General features: G+C 37.6%; 1 protein-coding gene across 1 annotated transcript; it reads right to left on the reverse strand.

Moving 5' to 3' along the window:
• Positions 1-13,565: 13,565 nt before the first annotated feature.
• Positions 13,566-14,795, reverse strand: LOC122089528 (arogenate dehydratase/prephenate dehydratase 2, chloroplastic-like). The gene has a single exon (XM_042659275.1). It carries the CDS (start codon positions 14,793-14,795, stop codon positions 13,566-13,568), a length of 1,230 nt encoding a protein of 409 aa, XP_042515209.1.
• Between the last annotated feature and the right edge of the window lie 1,794 nt (positions 14,796-16,589).

The following is a 16,589-nucleotide window of genomic DNA, read 5'->3' on the forward strand; positions in this document are numbered from 1 at the left end:
GAGCACTTTTTGGAAGTATTTATGGATGATTTTTCTATTCATGGCTCCTTATTTTCTAATTGTTTGCATCATCTCTCTTTAGTACTCAAACAATGCAAAACGACTAATTTAATCCTCAATTGGGAGAAAAGTCATTTCATGGTTACATAGGGCATAGTGTTGGGTCATGTCATTTCCAAAGAAGAGATCAAGGTTGATAGAGCTAAGGTGGACTTAATTTCCAATTTACCACCTCCCAAGTCAGTTAAGGACGTTCGTTCCTTCTTAGGTCATGCAGGGTTCTATCGTCGGTTCATCAAGAAATTCAGTTACATGGCTAGACCTCTCACCAATCTTTTGGCTAAAGAGCAATCCTTCGAATTTTCTAGTGAATGCCTCATATGCTTTGAGCAATTAAAGAATGTGTTGACTATAGCCCCCATTATTCAAGCTCCCTTATAGACTGAGCCCTTTGAATTAATGTGTGATGCATCTGATTTTGCTATAGGGGCAGTCTTAGGGCAGAGGGTTGATAAACTTCCTCGTGTTATCTATTATGCTAGTAGAACTCTCAATGATGCACAACTGAACTACACCGCAACTGGAAAAGAATTTTTAGCTGTTATATTTGCATTAGAAAAGTTTCATGCATATCTGATAGGTTCTCATGTAATTATTTACACTGACCATACAGCTATCAGATACCTTATTCAGAAAAAGGATGCCAAAGCACGTCTTATCAGATGGGTTTTGCTTTTGCAGGAATTTGACTTAGAAACTAAGGATAAGAAAGGCAGTAAAAATTTGATTGCAGACCATTTGTCCTGGTTACCCAATTCTTTGACTGTGAATACTCCAGTTAACGAGTATTTTCCAGATGAGCAACTCTTTGCAGCATCTAGTGAACCTTGGTTTACAGATATTGTAAATTTTTTAGTTACAAACAAGACTCCAGATCATTGGTCTTCCCAGGAGAAGACCTGTTTTCAATCATAAGTTAAGCATTACTTTTGGGATGATCCTTACCTTTTTAAATCATGCCCTGACCAAATTATCCGGAGATGTATCCCTGATCATGAGCACCATTCTATTCTTTCCTTTTGCCATGATCAAGCTTGTGGCTGCCATTTTGGGCCTATTAAGACTGTGGCCAAGGTATTGCAATGTGAATTTTATTGGCCCAGTCTCTTCAAGGACGTCTTTGCTTATTGTAAGGCTTGTCCTTCTTGTCAGTCTTTAGGAAAAATCAATAGAAGGAACATAATGCCTCTCAACCCAGTCCTCGTGGTTGAGGTTTTTGATGTTTGGGGAATAGATTTTATGGGCCCCTTCCTTAAGTCATGTGGATATGAATATATTTTGTTGGCTATGGACTATGTGTCTAAATGGATTGAGGCTCGTACTTGTAAGACCAATGACCATAAGGTGGTCATTCAATTCTTGAGGGAAAACATTTTTTTCCCGATTTGGTACCCCTAGAGCTATCATTAGTGATAGAGGAAAGAATTTTTGTAATAAGCCTTTTGAGGCCTTAGTGAAGAAGTATGGGATTACCCACAAGTTGGCTACCCCATACCACCCCCAAACTAGTGGGCAGGTAGAAGTGTCCAACAGACAGATCAAGCAGATTCTAAAGAATACAGTTAACCCAAATCAAAAGGATTGGTCTAACCGTCTGTTGGATGCTTTGTGGGCATATAGGACTGCTTACAAGACCATACTTGGTCAATCCCTATACCGTTTGGTATACGGGAAAGCCTGCCACCATCCTATTGAGTTAAAGCATCGTGCATTTTGGGCGATTAAGAAATTCAATTTTGATTTGTCTTCTATAGGAGCTCATAGAGGTCTCCAACTATCTGAGTTGGAGGAATTGCGAAATGATGCATATGATAGTGCAAAACTTTCCAAGGAAAAGGCTAAAGCTTTTCATGATAGGCACCTTGTTAGGAAATCTTTTATGCCTGGTGATAAAGTTTTGTTATACAATTCTAGATTGCATATCTTTCTAGGAAAACTTCGTTCTCGGTGGGAAGGTGCTTACCTTGTGCAAACAATATTCCCCCATGGTGCCGTAGAGGTCATGAATCCATCCACTAAGGAAATTTTTAAAGTTAATGGGCACCATCTGAAGCCATTCCTTGAGTTACCTTCAATGCATGATGCAAAGGTCATGATTCTCCATGAGCCTCTTTATGATGATATTTGATCCCATTTGGTAATTTCCTCTCCTTTGTCCTTGTTCTTTTGTCTTATCGTTTTTTTTTCTTTTCTACATTGAGGATATTGCACAATTTAAGTATGGGGGACGGTTTGATTGTTTAGAACTTGAGGTTACTTTTAAGAGTTTTCCGGTGCTTTATACACACCCTACAAAAAAAAAAAAAAAAGAAATTGAGATCTAGGACCCATCTTGGTACTATAATCCCTATTGAGAGGATGGTAATGAGTATATGTCTTGAAGTACAAGATCTCACTTAAATGATTTAGAGATACTTGTCTCAAGGTGTGGGACCATTTGTTAGTTGGTGTCCTTGTTCTTAGGTTAGGATTTGAGACCATATTTTTGGCAAGGTATAAAAATATATGATATGGATATGCAAAGAAAGTGAAAATTGGTCAAAAAGTAAAAAGCAAGTATAAAATTTCTAGGAGCTAGACAGCACACTGCGCCTCATGAAATGGGGTGTTTTGATCGAACCTCTTAGGAAGGAACACTTCCAAAAAGAACTTAGTATCACTGTCTTTGTTGGCATATGCATAAAGCGAAGCTACTTAGTAACTTGGGTTTTTGGTGTTTGCTTCACCATGTTATTCAGGCGAAATGTAGTGGAGTAAAATGAGTTATCTACTAAAAAAAAAAAAGATACCATTGTGCCTTATTGTTTATGATTGGTCAACGCTCCAAAATCCTAGTTCATAGTCCCTACCTTACAATGTGGTTTATCTTAGGATTGGTCGTGCTTTAGAAGATACAAGGTTCGTTCCTATTTGAGATCTGTGATTTTTCCTAAATCTAGATGGAGTATTAAAGTTCAAGTGTGGGGGTTCCTCGGTTGATGTGCTCTAATTGAAAAAGGGTGTGTGTTTTGTAGTTATTAGAAGCTTTAAATGAGAATTTTTCAAGTTAATTTGAATTTTGGGTATATATTCACTGCAAACACCCACGAGACACAACTCGTCCAGCAAGGTAACTTAGGGATTTAGAGGCTTATTGCAAATGCTAAATGCAACCATAGTTCCTACGAAAGTGAGTTAGGTTTTTTCTTTCGTTTCTTTATTTATTTACCTTACTCGAGGACGAGCAAAAGTCAAGTATGGAGGAATTTGATGAGCACAATAATATATGAAATCTTAAGGATATAAATGTACATTTTGCCCCAATTTGGATCGTACTACTTCTGTTTTTTTTTTTTTTTTTTTTTTTTAAGTCTATAAGAGAAAGTGCTTAAAGTGAATCAAAAACCGGTCCAAGCTTAAACTAACTTGTCCAAAGGTGAGACCCACTCATTAGTAACACATCATCTTTCCTACAAAATCCTAAAGATTATTCTCTCTTGCCACCTCACAAGATCTTGAAGATGCTATGCAAAGATTCCTTTTTGATTTAGTCAAGACTGCAAAACATTGGTTAATATTGCAGAGAAGGAATAGAATTTGTTAATTTTGGAAATAGATTCTCTCTTTCCTCACACAATATCTCAGAGAATGAGGATTTTTATTAAGATTTAATTTAATTTAATTTTCTTTCTTTTCTTAAAGAAGACTTGTAGAAGGAAGTAGGCAAGACCAGAGCCCTATAAAAGACCATTCCTCCCCCTCCTAGAATTATTATTCTCCTTAGTTTATTTTTTAGTTTATGTTTAGTTCTCTTCTCTCTCTCTCTCTCCTCTCTCACTCTCTTTAGTTTTAGTTCTCCTTTATTTTTACTTTAATCACTTTTATAATAGCTTTTCATTTCAATTAATGCAAGCACTCTTTTATTTTTATTCAGCCTTTTATGTTTATGATTTATGCAATTGAGTTGTAAATTTTAAGTTATAGTTCTAGGCTTAGATCTAGGTGACAAGATCATGAGCCATGAAGCATCTCCTTTTCAAGTTCAGTTCTTTTTTTTTTTTTTTAAGATTTGTTATCTATAGACTTAGAAATTTCAGATTTGGTTCATTCTAGATCTGGTTTTTAGGGTTAGCAGTATCTCAAATCACCCAACCTTTCAAATTCAAGCATTGATTCAGGTAGGTAGACTTCTTCAGTAGTCTTCTCTCCCCCCTCTTATTCCCTCTTCTGACTATCCTTTCTTTCTTAATTTAGGATTTTAATTTCAGTCGTTACATTATTGCTTTCCCTTTCCCCCAAGGTTCATGGCTAGTGTATGTATTGGCTTTGCCCCTCCTAGCCATAGAAGTATTATTTTATTATTTTTATTTTAATTATCTTCCTTTCCCTAAAGCCAAGTAGAGTAACCATTGTAAGAGTGACTCTCTGGTCAAGTAGAGAAGCTCATATTATGATGCATCCCTCGGGCTAAGTAGAAAAACCTACTTGTGAGCCTCTCTCTAGCTTTATCCCCTTTCTTTTACTTTATTTTTATTTCAGTATTTTTTTTCTTTCATTGCTTTTAATTGCGCGAGTTGTTTATTTTCAGTTATTTATTTATTTAATTTTAATTGTGTGTCTTGCATATTTAAATTCTTAGATGATGAATGGTTAGGATGTTATTTTAGATACATATATTTATGACGGGAGTTAGAATTAGATCACAACCATTAATCGGTTCACTTTCGCATTATTAAAAGAAGTCAAAAATAAAGTGGATGCTCTCCCTGTGTTCGACCCATAGCTACACTGATCCGTATGCTTGCGGTTACATTTTAAATTTTAAACATTCTCCTAAGTCAATAGTTAGTTATAACCACTTCCCTCCCCTTTAACAATATAAAATAATAGTTTTTAGGGGGGTATGGCAGTACTTATTGTCAACTCATTGGATTGTATTAATTGCATACTAAATTCGTATGTATGTAGAGAATATATTTTGTGATTGGACCATTAGGATATTTCATTTTTTCTTTTTTACAAAATGAGTATTAGTACTAATTATTTAAAATATATGAATCCGATGCATTGTTACATAGTCAAGAGATATCAAAGAGATATCAGTCGTTAGGACATCAAAACCTATAATGCCTAATTCTTATGATAATGATCTCTTAAGTCAAAGAGACCAATCATAAGTTATTTATGAGAATCTTGTTGCTTAAAGTATTTCTTTTATTATTCTCGAGTGATCCAGTCTAAAAGAGATACACAATGATAACCAAATATGTTTAAAATAAGAACACAATGGAACAAGTCGATTAAAATCACAACCCAAGGGGGTAATGCAGTTGGTGAGCAATGAACTTGGTGCGAGTCGTAAATTTGAACGTCTTAAGTTCAACTCCCACTAAGTACACCTTGAGTCACTCACATGGAGGTGTTTAGTGCTCTTCACTACTTTCAGAGACAAGATCCAATTCGAGTCTCATAACGGTCTTAAGTTATTGGATGTGGCTGAGTGACTTACCTCACCACTATAACCATCTTAACTATCTATTAAAAGTGAACCTCTCTCATGTGGGCCCCCCTTCATGACGTGAGGATAAAACCAACAATACATGTACACAGTGTTGGGCCTATGGGCCTGTCTAGCCCAATTTGGGCCAATATGTTTGGCTCATGAGGGTGTAATAGTCTTTTCAGACTATTACCTTTTCACCTCATGATACCCTACCTTTTGAGCAGCCGCATAACCAATGAACATCGAGAGGTGAAAAAGCATTTTTTGCTTAAAAGAGAAGTTCTGGGCAGCAGCGATCAAGTCGATGAACGAAGGTTGATCTATGGTCTGTTTGAGCTAAAATTTTGTCATCTTGTTCATAACTCCTTGCTCTTCATTTTGTACGATTGAATCATTATTTGGAGCTCTCTGTACTAGATTTCGTGGATCCTTCTTAGACCACTATTTTGGGTGAGATCTTCCCAATTCTTCTCTTGTTGGAGTTGACATTGTTGTTTTATCTTCATTATATTTGTGGATTCCATTGTTGCTGAAATTGTGGATGTTTATCCATTTGATGTTGTTGAGAATAGGTTTTGTACTTTGTTGGATTTAAGTTTTGTACCTAAAATTTATAGTGAAGATTTGGGTGGACTCCGAGAAAGATCCCGTGGTTTTTATCCTTCATATAGAAGCAGTTTTACATGTAAAATTTCTTTGAGTTGATTGTGGTTTGTATTGTTTCCATTGTATTTGTGTTCAATTGTTTCCTCACAGGTTCAGTTAAAGCAAGAAAGTGTTATCATTTCTCAACAGAGTGGCATCAGAGCACGAGGTTATTATTGATTCTTTGATTGGACGATAGAACCGAATTTGAATAGAATGATCAGTTTAAATGGAAGAAATTATTATATTTGGAAAGGTAAAATGGAAGACCTTCTATATATGAAGCGTTGACACTTACCAGTGTTTGACAATGCCAAACTAGATAGCATGACTGATGTCGATTGGACTCTTGAACATAATATTGTGTGCAGGTTCATCCGACAGTATATGGATGATAAAGTTCTAAATCACATCAACAAAGAATCACATGTCGGGACTTTATGGAACAAGTTCAAGTCGTTGTATGCATGGAAGACTAGCAATAACAAAATGTATTTGATAAAACAATTGATGGGTTTGAAATACAGAGATGGTCAATCTATATTCGATCACTTGAATGAGTTTCAAGGAGTGATAAATCAATTGTCGGCCATGAATAATAAATTTGAAGATGAGATACAAGGACTTTGGTTGCTTGGTACCTTACCGGATTTTTAGGAGACATTTCGTATGTCATTGAGTAACTCTGCTTCCAATGGCATTGTCACTATGGACTTTGCTAAGAGTGCTATCTTGAATGACGAAATGAGGAGAAAAACTCAGGGTTTTTCATCCAACTCCGAAGCTTTGATTACTGAAAGTAGGGGGAGAAGTCAGAGTAGAGGCAAAAAAGGCAAAAACAAAAATCGAAGTAAGTCAAGGTCATGGCAAAAGAATGTTGAGTGCCATCATTGTGGTAAGATGAGTCATGTTATGAAAAATTGCTTCCAACTAAAAAGGGAGAAGAAAAATGATAGTGACAACAATGAGAAGAAGGATCATAATAGTATTGACCGGATTGCCACTACTACATAGGAACTTGTCATTATGTGTTATGATAATAATGTGAATTTTGCATGCAATGAAACTGATTGGGTTATTGATAGTGGAGCTTCGCTTCATGTCACCTCTAAAAAGGAGTTCTTCACTTCATATACATTAAGAAACTTTGGCACATTAAAGATGGGCAATAAAGGCTTCGCCGAAGTTGTAGCTGTGGGAGATGTGTGCTTGGAGACCATAAATGGAACAAAGTTGTTTCTCAGAGATGTTAGACATGTACCAGACATTCGTCTGAATTTGATTTCGACAGGAAAACTCGATGATGAAGGGTTTAATAATATCTTTAATAATGGAGAGTGAAAACTCACCAAAGGCTCATTAGTTCTGGCTAGAGGTAAGAAAGAGTCTTCTTTGTACATATTGCAGGCCAAGATCTCTAAGGTTCTTTGTAATGTCATGAAAGATGGAGATATAACTGAGTTATGGCACAAGCGACTCGATCACATGATTGAGAAAGGTATTGGTTTGTTGGCTAAGAAAAACTTGCTCTCTAGAGTAAAGAGTGCAAAACTTGAGAAGTGTGCACATTGCTTGGCAGGAAAACAAAAAAAGAGTTTCATTCAAGAGCCACCCTTCATCAAGGAAAAAGGATTTACTAGAACTCATACATTCAGATGTTTGTGGTCCAATAAAACTAGTAACACTTGGAAACAACTTACTTTGTGATTTCATTGATGACCATTCAAGAAAACTTTAGGTTTATCCCTTGAAGACGAAGGGCCAAGTGTTTGATGTATTCAAGCAATTTTAAACTTCAATAGAGAGATAACTAGGAAAGAAGTTAAAATGTATTCGATCAGACAATGGGGACCGTTTGATGAGTACTGCAGACAATAGGGCATTCGACATCAAAAGACACCTCCTAAAACACCTCAATTGAATGGTTTAGCAGAAAGAATGAACAAAACATTGATTGAAAGAGTCAGATGTTTGATTTCACATGCAAAACTGCCCAAATCCTTTTGGGGTGAGGCCTTGAGTACCGCAGCATATGTTATAATTTATCTCCTATTGTTGCTTTGAATGGTGATGTATCGAACAGAGTCTGGTTTGGCAAGGATGTTTCCTATGACCACCTATGAGTATTTGGTTGCAAAACGTTTGTACATATTCTGAGGGATGAGAGATCCAAGTTGGATGTCAAGACTCGAGAATGCATCTTTCTTGGGTATGGTTCTAATGAGTTTGGTGATAAACTATATGATCCAATTGAGAAGAAAATTATGCGGAGTCGAGATGTTGTATTTTTGAGAATCAGACTATAATGGACATTGATAAATTAGAGAAGATAATATCCCAAGATTCTGATGCGTGAACTGATTTTGGCCTAGTTTTAGTGCCATCCACTGAATTACAAAGACAAATGCATGGCCAAGCTGAATATGGTACTCAGTATGATATTTAGGATCGGATTCAGGATCAGACTCAAAATGATCAGCAAGGTCTAAATGATAGTGATGCTCATACAGATGATGTTGTTGATGCTCAGCAATATAAGCCTTCACTTCCACCAACTACTGCTTTGAGGAAGTCTACCAGAAACCACCATCCATCCACTAGATACTCTTTTAATGAGTATGTGTTATTGACTGATGCAGGTGAGCCTGAAATGTTTGAAGAAGCAATGGATGATGTAAACAAGAAAGAATGGGTTGATGCAACGCAAGATGAGCTGAAATTGTTGCATGACAATCGCACATTTGAGTTGGTGATGTTGCCTAAGGGCAAGAAAGCTTTGAAGAATTGATGGATTTATAGATTGAAGAAAGAAGAGACTACTTCACATCCTCTATACAAAGCTAGACTGATTGTTAAGGGTTTCAATCAGAAAAATTGAATTGACTATGATGCGATCTTCTCACCCGCTGTGCAAATGTTTGTTGACTATGTTTGCAAGCTAAAGAAAAGCTTACATGGCTTGAAGCAAGCATCGAGACAATGGTATAAAAAATTTGAGTCTTTTATGGGGGAGCAAGTCTATAAGAAGACCACTTCCAATCATTGTGTATATGTTTAGAAGTTCTCTAATGATGACTTCATCATTTTACTATTCTATGTGGATGACATGCTTATAGGTGGAAAGAATGCTTCAAGGATTGAAAAGTTGAAGCAAGATTTGAGCAAGTCGTTTTCAATGAAAGACTTGGGGCCGGCTAAGCAAATTTTTGGTATGAGGACTCATCGTGACCGAAAGGTAAAGAGGTTATGGTTGTCTCAAGAGAAGTACATAGAAAAAGTGCTTCAAATGTTCAAAATGGACAAAGCTAAAGTGGTGAGCACCCTCCTTGCTACACACTTTAAGCTTAGTAGAAAACAATGTCCATCTACTGAGAAAGAGGTGGAAGATATGGAAAGAGTTCCTTATGCATCTGTTGTGGCTGTTTGATGTATGCAATGGTATGCACAAGGCCAGATATAGTTCATGTTGTTAGAGTAATTAGTCGATTTACTTCAAATCCAGGAAGGGAACACTGGAATGCAGTTAAGTGGATCCTTAGGTATCTTCAAGGCACTTCTAGCTTGAGGCTTTCATTTGGGAGTGAGAATCCGATCGTCGTTGGTTTTACCGATTCAGACATGGTAGGGGATGTTGACATCAGGAAATCTACCTCTGGCTATTTGGTAAATTTTATAGGGGGAGCTGTGGCTTGGCAGTCAAGATTACAAAAATGTATTGCTTTATCCACAACAGAAGCAGAATTCATTGCAGCAACTGAGGCCTACAAGGAGTTACTTTGGATGAAAGAGTTCACACAGGAACTTGGTTTCACTCAAGACAGGTATGTGTTTTTGTGTGATAGCCAAAGTGCTATACATCTTGCGAAGAATTCCACTTTTCATGCGAGGTCGAAACACATTGATGTGAGGTACCATTGGATACGAGACACTTTATAATCTAAAGGATTAGAACTTGAGAAAGTACACACTGAGGATAATGTTTCTGATATGATAACAAATGCACTTCCAAACGAGAAGTTTGGATTTCATTTGATTAGTTAGTGATGAAATCTCCCTCATTGGGCTAGAGGGGGAGATTTGTTGGACCTATGGGCCTGTCCAGCCCAATTTGGGCCAATATGTTTGGCTCATGAGGGTGTAATAGTCTTTTCAGACTATTTCCTTTTCACCTCATGTTACCCTACCTTTTGAGCAGCCGCACAACCAATGAACATCGAGAGGTGAGAAAGCAGTTTTTGCTTAAGAGAGAAGTTCTGGGCAGCAACGATCAAGTCGGTGAACGGAGGTCGATCCATGATCCGTTTGAGCTGAAATTTTGTCATCGTGTTCGTAACTCCTTGCTCTTCATTCCATATGGTTGAATCGTTATTTGGAGCTCTCTATACCAGATTTCGTGGATCCTTCTTAGACCACTATTTTGGGTGAGATCTTTCCAATTCTTCTCTTGTTGGAATTGACATTACTGCTTTATCTTCATTATATTTGTGGATTCCATTGTTGTTGAAATTATGGATGTTTATCCATTTGATGTTGTTGAGAATACGTTTTGTACTTAAAATTTATAGTGAAGATTTGGGTGGACTCCAAAAAAGGTCATGTGGTTTTTATCCTTCCCATAGAAGGAGTTTTCCACGTAAAATTTCTTTGAGTTGATTGTGGTTTGTTTTTTGTTTGTATTTTTTCCATTGTATTTGTGTTCAATCGTTTCCTCACAGGTTCAATCAAAGCATGAAAGTGTTATCCTTTCTCAACACACAGTACACTCACACTTGAGTATTTGTGTGACCATCACATGAATTTCGTCTCTAACCATAAATATTTAATTAATAAATTTGATGGATACATTTCCAACAATCCCCACATTTTTTTTTTAAGCGACAATGCGCACATTCAATTACTATATTTTGTTTATATTCTGGATTTTTATTTTCGTTGTCTTGTTTCACTTACAAACTGATTCATTTTTGTTAGTTCTTCCTATAATCTTAGCATTTAGTAGATTATTTAGTTTAAGTTTCTTTCCATCTGAATCTTATATTTTATTGTGCAATAGGTTTCCAGCTGCAGTTATGTTCTTGTTTTCTTTTCTTCTCTTCTTGGGCTGATTTTCTTTTATTTATTTATCTTATTTTTTAATATTAAATTATAATTTATTTTAGGAAAAGGGTTGGACAGTCCACCCACCTTTTCAAGCTAGCAACAATACCAGTGGGGGAGGGAAGAGACGAAGACGGTGGTTCATTTTCAAGGGGAGAGAGAGAGAGAAAGGATGGCAAAATACTTGCGTGCACAACTTTAAATTCTTTTTTTACGATTAAAAAAAAAAAAAAAGACAAATATGTTAGGGGTGAAAACATCATTTTGATTCCAATGTGAACAACTCACAGGTATATGTAAGAACAATAATAATAAAAAATAAAAAATACATTTACACAAAAGGTAATAAATTTTTTTACTTCAAAACAACCAATCTATCTAATCAGAGAGTGATATCCAATTTCCACTAAGAATAAAGAAAAAAGAAAAAGTGTATATTATTGTGATTTAATTCCTAAATCCAAGCTTCTATCGACGCCCTTCTCTTATCTTGCATTCACTTTACATCTTCCTTTTGACTCCTTGCTTATTCCTAATACATATGTTGGACCCACATTGTATTTATTAGATTCTCACTTGAATCCTCACATTTTGGCTCTTTACTTGAATTATCATTATACCTAATAATTAGGGGTGTCAATTCGTGGCTCGAACCGACTAAATCGATCGGGACCGACTGTTTATAAACCAGCCCAACCCGGACCGTTTATTAAACGTGTCAGGCTTGATCCCGGACCGTTTATTAAACATGTCGGGCTTGAGCCCGGCCCGTTTATAAATGGTCGGTCTTGGTTTTGCTACTTGGACCGTCGGGCGCCCGACCGAGACCGACTGTTTAACATGCGACCGAGACCGACCTATTGTGCATCGGCCTAGCCCGACCCGTTAATGATTGTAGAATATCTATTTTACCCCCCAAATTAAAAAGTAAAAACATGTTCACATCTTAAATAATGGTTATATTTGGTATCATTTATTGATTAATTGTCATTTTTTTGGGCTTGCATGAGTGGGCCGGAATATAAGAACACATTTTAAAGAGGACCCGTTTAAAAACCGGTTAAAGCCCGGTTAACATTAAACATGTCCATAGCCCGATTAAGGCCCGACTAAAACCCGATTAATGTGGCCAGATTATGACCCGAGGCCGACCGACCGAATATAAAGCATACCATGCCCTCAATAACTAAGCCCGATTAGTTAAATGGGCGGACACAATGTAGCCTTTGAAAGTCTTCAAGTCCGATTAAGCCCGACCGAAACCAAACCAGCCCCACCGGTTGACACCCCTACTAATAATAAACATCTCTCATTTTATTTTATTTTTTTTTGGTGAAACATCTCTCATTTTATAGATTTCTCAATCTTATTTTCTCTCTTCAAAGAAAACCAACATATATATATCTCCCTCCCTCTCTCTCTCTCTCTCTCTCTCTCTCTCTCTCTCAAGAAAACTCCACCGCTCATAAACTTCAGCTGCCAACCATTTTCACTTTCTTGAAAAATTCAACCGTGTTGAACACACTACTCTCATATACATAATCTAATCTCTCAAAAAGAGGTTCACTGAAATCAACTTTATATTTGTGAGCCCTATGTAGTGATCCTTTTAGGCCATATCTCTAAATGGAATCACTTGTCACCGATACTAATACCTGACTGATATACGAAGGGTTGTAATTCTTATAATACCATATGGTAACGTTATCTAGAAGGCAAAACTATCCGGTACAGATCAGAATCATCCCTTTATCCAATTCGATACCGATGCATCAATGCTAGATACCTAAAGCCATGCATGTACCAGCAATTTCTCTCAGTTCAAGAGGCCAAAGAGTTTTTTGAATATCTCCAGATTGGTATCTCCCATCCACAAAACTGATTAAATAATTGGATGGAACAATATCAAACCACCCATACCGAACTCTGACCATTTTACTCCTGTTCCGTATCATTCAATAGATACAATATTGACCAGATATCGATATCAGAAATCTGTCAAACCAATACGGACCACACAATATCGATACCTAGATAACCAATACGGTCCACACGATATCGATACCTAAATTCATGCTACCCAAACAAGGCCAGAACATGAGCAATTATGAAGAATGTATTATAGTAGGAAGGTGGGGCTAAAAGAACAATGTCCAGTGTCATATAATTGGTGTAAATGTACACGACCGCCTTTGGGTCCCTCCCAGCTCGGAGAATCTTTACGTTAGGGCCACGCATATCACGTTGAACACAATTTTTACAATATACACTTGGCACACTTTTAGTGGCCACACGTATAACAACCAAGAACACGGAGGAACCCCGATATCTCTTCCAACCCCTTCAGCGCACCTCTAATGCCCGCTTCCGATACGCTACCTTCTAAGTCCAATATGAAAACGTAATCGAAATACCGGAACTCTTCTGTCCCCTTCTCAACAACTCTAATCGGAGCAGACCGGTTCGGCCGGTGCTCCACCCGAGTCACCGATACATTTCGGCTCTCGAAAATCCAAAGAGCACGGAAAAGATCTGAGACTCCGTTTTGTAAGGAAAACGCTACTGTGGTTCTGGTTTTCCCGGCCAGGGACAAGGGTTCCAACCCTGATCCCAATCCCAACTGCAAGAATCGATTAAAGTTGCAGTTCCCATCTTGAAGATTCTGATCCATGACCTTCAATCCAAATTCCTTAGCTGCGATTCTGCTACCAATCACGGCGGTGTCGGAGATTCGATTCTCCGACACGAATCTCGCTGCGTCTGCCGCATTGGAGACCTCTTCCACTTCCAGATCTAATGACTCCAATCTGGTCTTACAGTGGTTCAGCGCCTGCGGATGGCTTACGATCCGTTTCAGATCGGATCTTGAGGTACCTGGAAAGGCCAAGAGGCAGTGATTTACAGGGAGGACTAGTTCTCCGACGATGTTGACATCGCCATGGCGGATTAAAAGATCGAAATTGCGATCGATCGTTCCATCGATAGAGTTCTCCACAGGTATGATGGCACGATCGGCGGCTTTATGCTCGAGAGCCTCGAAGGCGTCTTCCATGTGGTCGCAGGGGAAAGCATCGCAGACTTGGGAGAATGCTTTGATGGCGGCTTCTTGGCAGTAGGAGCCTCGAACGCCTTGGTAGGCGACTCGGACTGGTCTACCGGAGAATCCTACACCCGTAGAGGGAGAGAAAGGTCCAGAGAGCTGCGGACGAAATGGATCTGCAGCTTGTTTAAACAAACGTTCGAGATCGGCGATTAATGTTTCATGGCCAAAAGCGGAGGCGATCTTCTCCGGTGTTTGCAGCACAGAGGAGGATTTAGGAGATGTGTCCTTTGTGTCTCTCCGTTGCTGATTTAAGCTGGACTTAATCACAGCTACTCCTCTGCTGCCGCTGCCGCTGCCGCTGCCGCTGCCGCCAAGGGATAGCCCGAACGAAGAGCAGCTGCTATTGTCGCTTCTGACGAATTCATAGCCGGATCTTGGACCGATTGGAAGAGGAATCCTAAGCGCCATCGTATCAACTGGTTCGAACAAAGTCCACCGTCCACCCTTCCGCAAGAAGTGTGGTGAGACGGATCTATCTAGAATTCTAGTATGATCTAGTGAAGGTAAGAGAGAGAGATTGAGTTATTGAACTGGAACAGAGAGAGAATTGAAGCTCAGATACAGAGAGAGGGAGAGTGGTTGAAGAAAGATGTAACTGAGTTGCTAAATGTCAAGGGTGAGGAAAGTAAGGCGCAGAGATCTTTGATCTCTGGCTGAAGATGACGGACGGGGTGAGGAGGTACTTATAGTCGGGCCATGGGAATTGGGTTTATTTGGAGGGTGAAAATGTATGGAAATCTCGAGAGGGTAGGTGGGGAGGTGCGTGGTGGAGGGTGGTAGGTGAGATAGAGACTATGGGGGTAGTCAATAGAGCCTCAGAGAGAGAGAGAGAGAGAGAGAGGCTGCGTGACTGTTTCACGCATTTGACTTGGTTGATCTTTCATTTGCTGAAATCCTCACCTGCTCAAAAGTCACACACGGATGCGTGGAACACAAAAAAATATTATAGGTGATTCGAAACCCTCACCAAATGGTCTGAATTTGGACAAGCGGTTTCAAAGCACACGTTTACAATTTTATTTTTGGAGAATTTAGTATCACTCCCTTACACTTTGGCCTATATTTACTAAAATTTTTCTATTTTTTATTTTTTTATTAATATTTCTTTAATTTTTTATTTTTACATCTTTTTCTCCCTTGTTCTTTTAAATGCCCAGATTATCATTCATTTTCACTTGTAATCTACATTCTTTTTCAAATTGATTGGTTCAAAACATAGTTTGTACCAAACCATTTCAAAAAAAATTATATATATCAAGAATATTGTAAATTCAAAAAAGAATAATTTTGTATCTGATCTATATCTATATTGGTATCATATATTCCAATCGAGTGCCATATGTTTTTTATATTTTTTAATTCTCATATTGGCTGAGACCGATACCAATCTAATACCAATAAAAAATAGATTTTTAAATTTGTGAGGATGGATGAGATAAAAATAATAATAATAATAAATAAACAACATCCCTAGTGATTGGATGAAACGAAATAAAAAATAATAATAATATATAAATAATATCTTCAAGGACACATCAGCTATGTCAATATACTTGATGATTGGATGAGACAAAACTTGTAAGTAGTTTGGTTCAAATCATATTTTAAACCAATCATTATGAAAGAAGTGTACTAGGTTATAAGTGAAATAGAAGGGTAATCTGGGTATTTAAAAAGAACAGGGGAGAAAGATATGTAAAATAAAAAAGCAAAGGAGTATCAGTAAAAAAATAAAAGGTAGGGGAGTTTTAGCAAATATAGGCCAAGTGTAGATGAGTGATAGTAAATTCCCCTTTTATTTAAAATTGGATTGTACGTTATCAAATTATTTTAATTAATTTTTTTGTTTCACACTGATGTAGTTGCCATGCGATGCTAACGATAGGTATCCAAGTCTTCGGCCTATCAAATTCATTGTTCATCAATTTCGTTTCCCCCTTATCCTTAACAAAATTATGCAAAATAAATATAAATAGAGAAAATTGCATTGCCACCCCCTGAACTTTGGTCTCTATTCAATGCCATCCTCTGGACTTTTCAAAACACCAAAGACACCCCCTATAAATTTAAAAATAACAAACACATCCCTGTCGTTAGTCTTCATCGTTAAGTGATTGAATAACTGATAGTTAATATGTTAAATACCCAAAACACCCTCACTCGTGAGATTACTATCTTACCCATCCTTCCATCATCATTGAT

This window comes from Macadamia integrifolia, chromosome 9 (genome assembly GCF_013358625.1).
Source record: "Macadamia integrifolia cultivar HAES 741 chromosome 9, SCU_Mint_v3, whole genome shotgun sequence".
NCBI classification, from domain to species: Eukaryota; Viridiplantae; Streptophyta; class Magnoliopsida; order Proteales; family Proteaceae; genus Macadamia; species Macadamia integrifolia.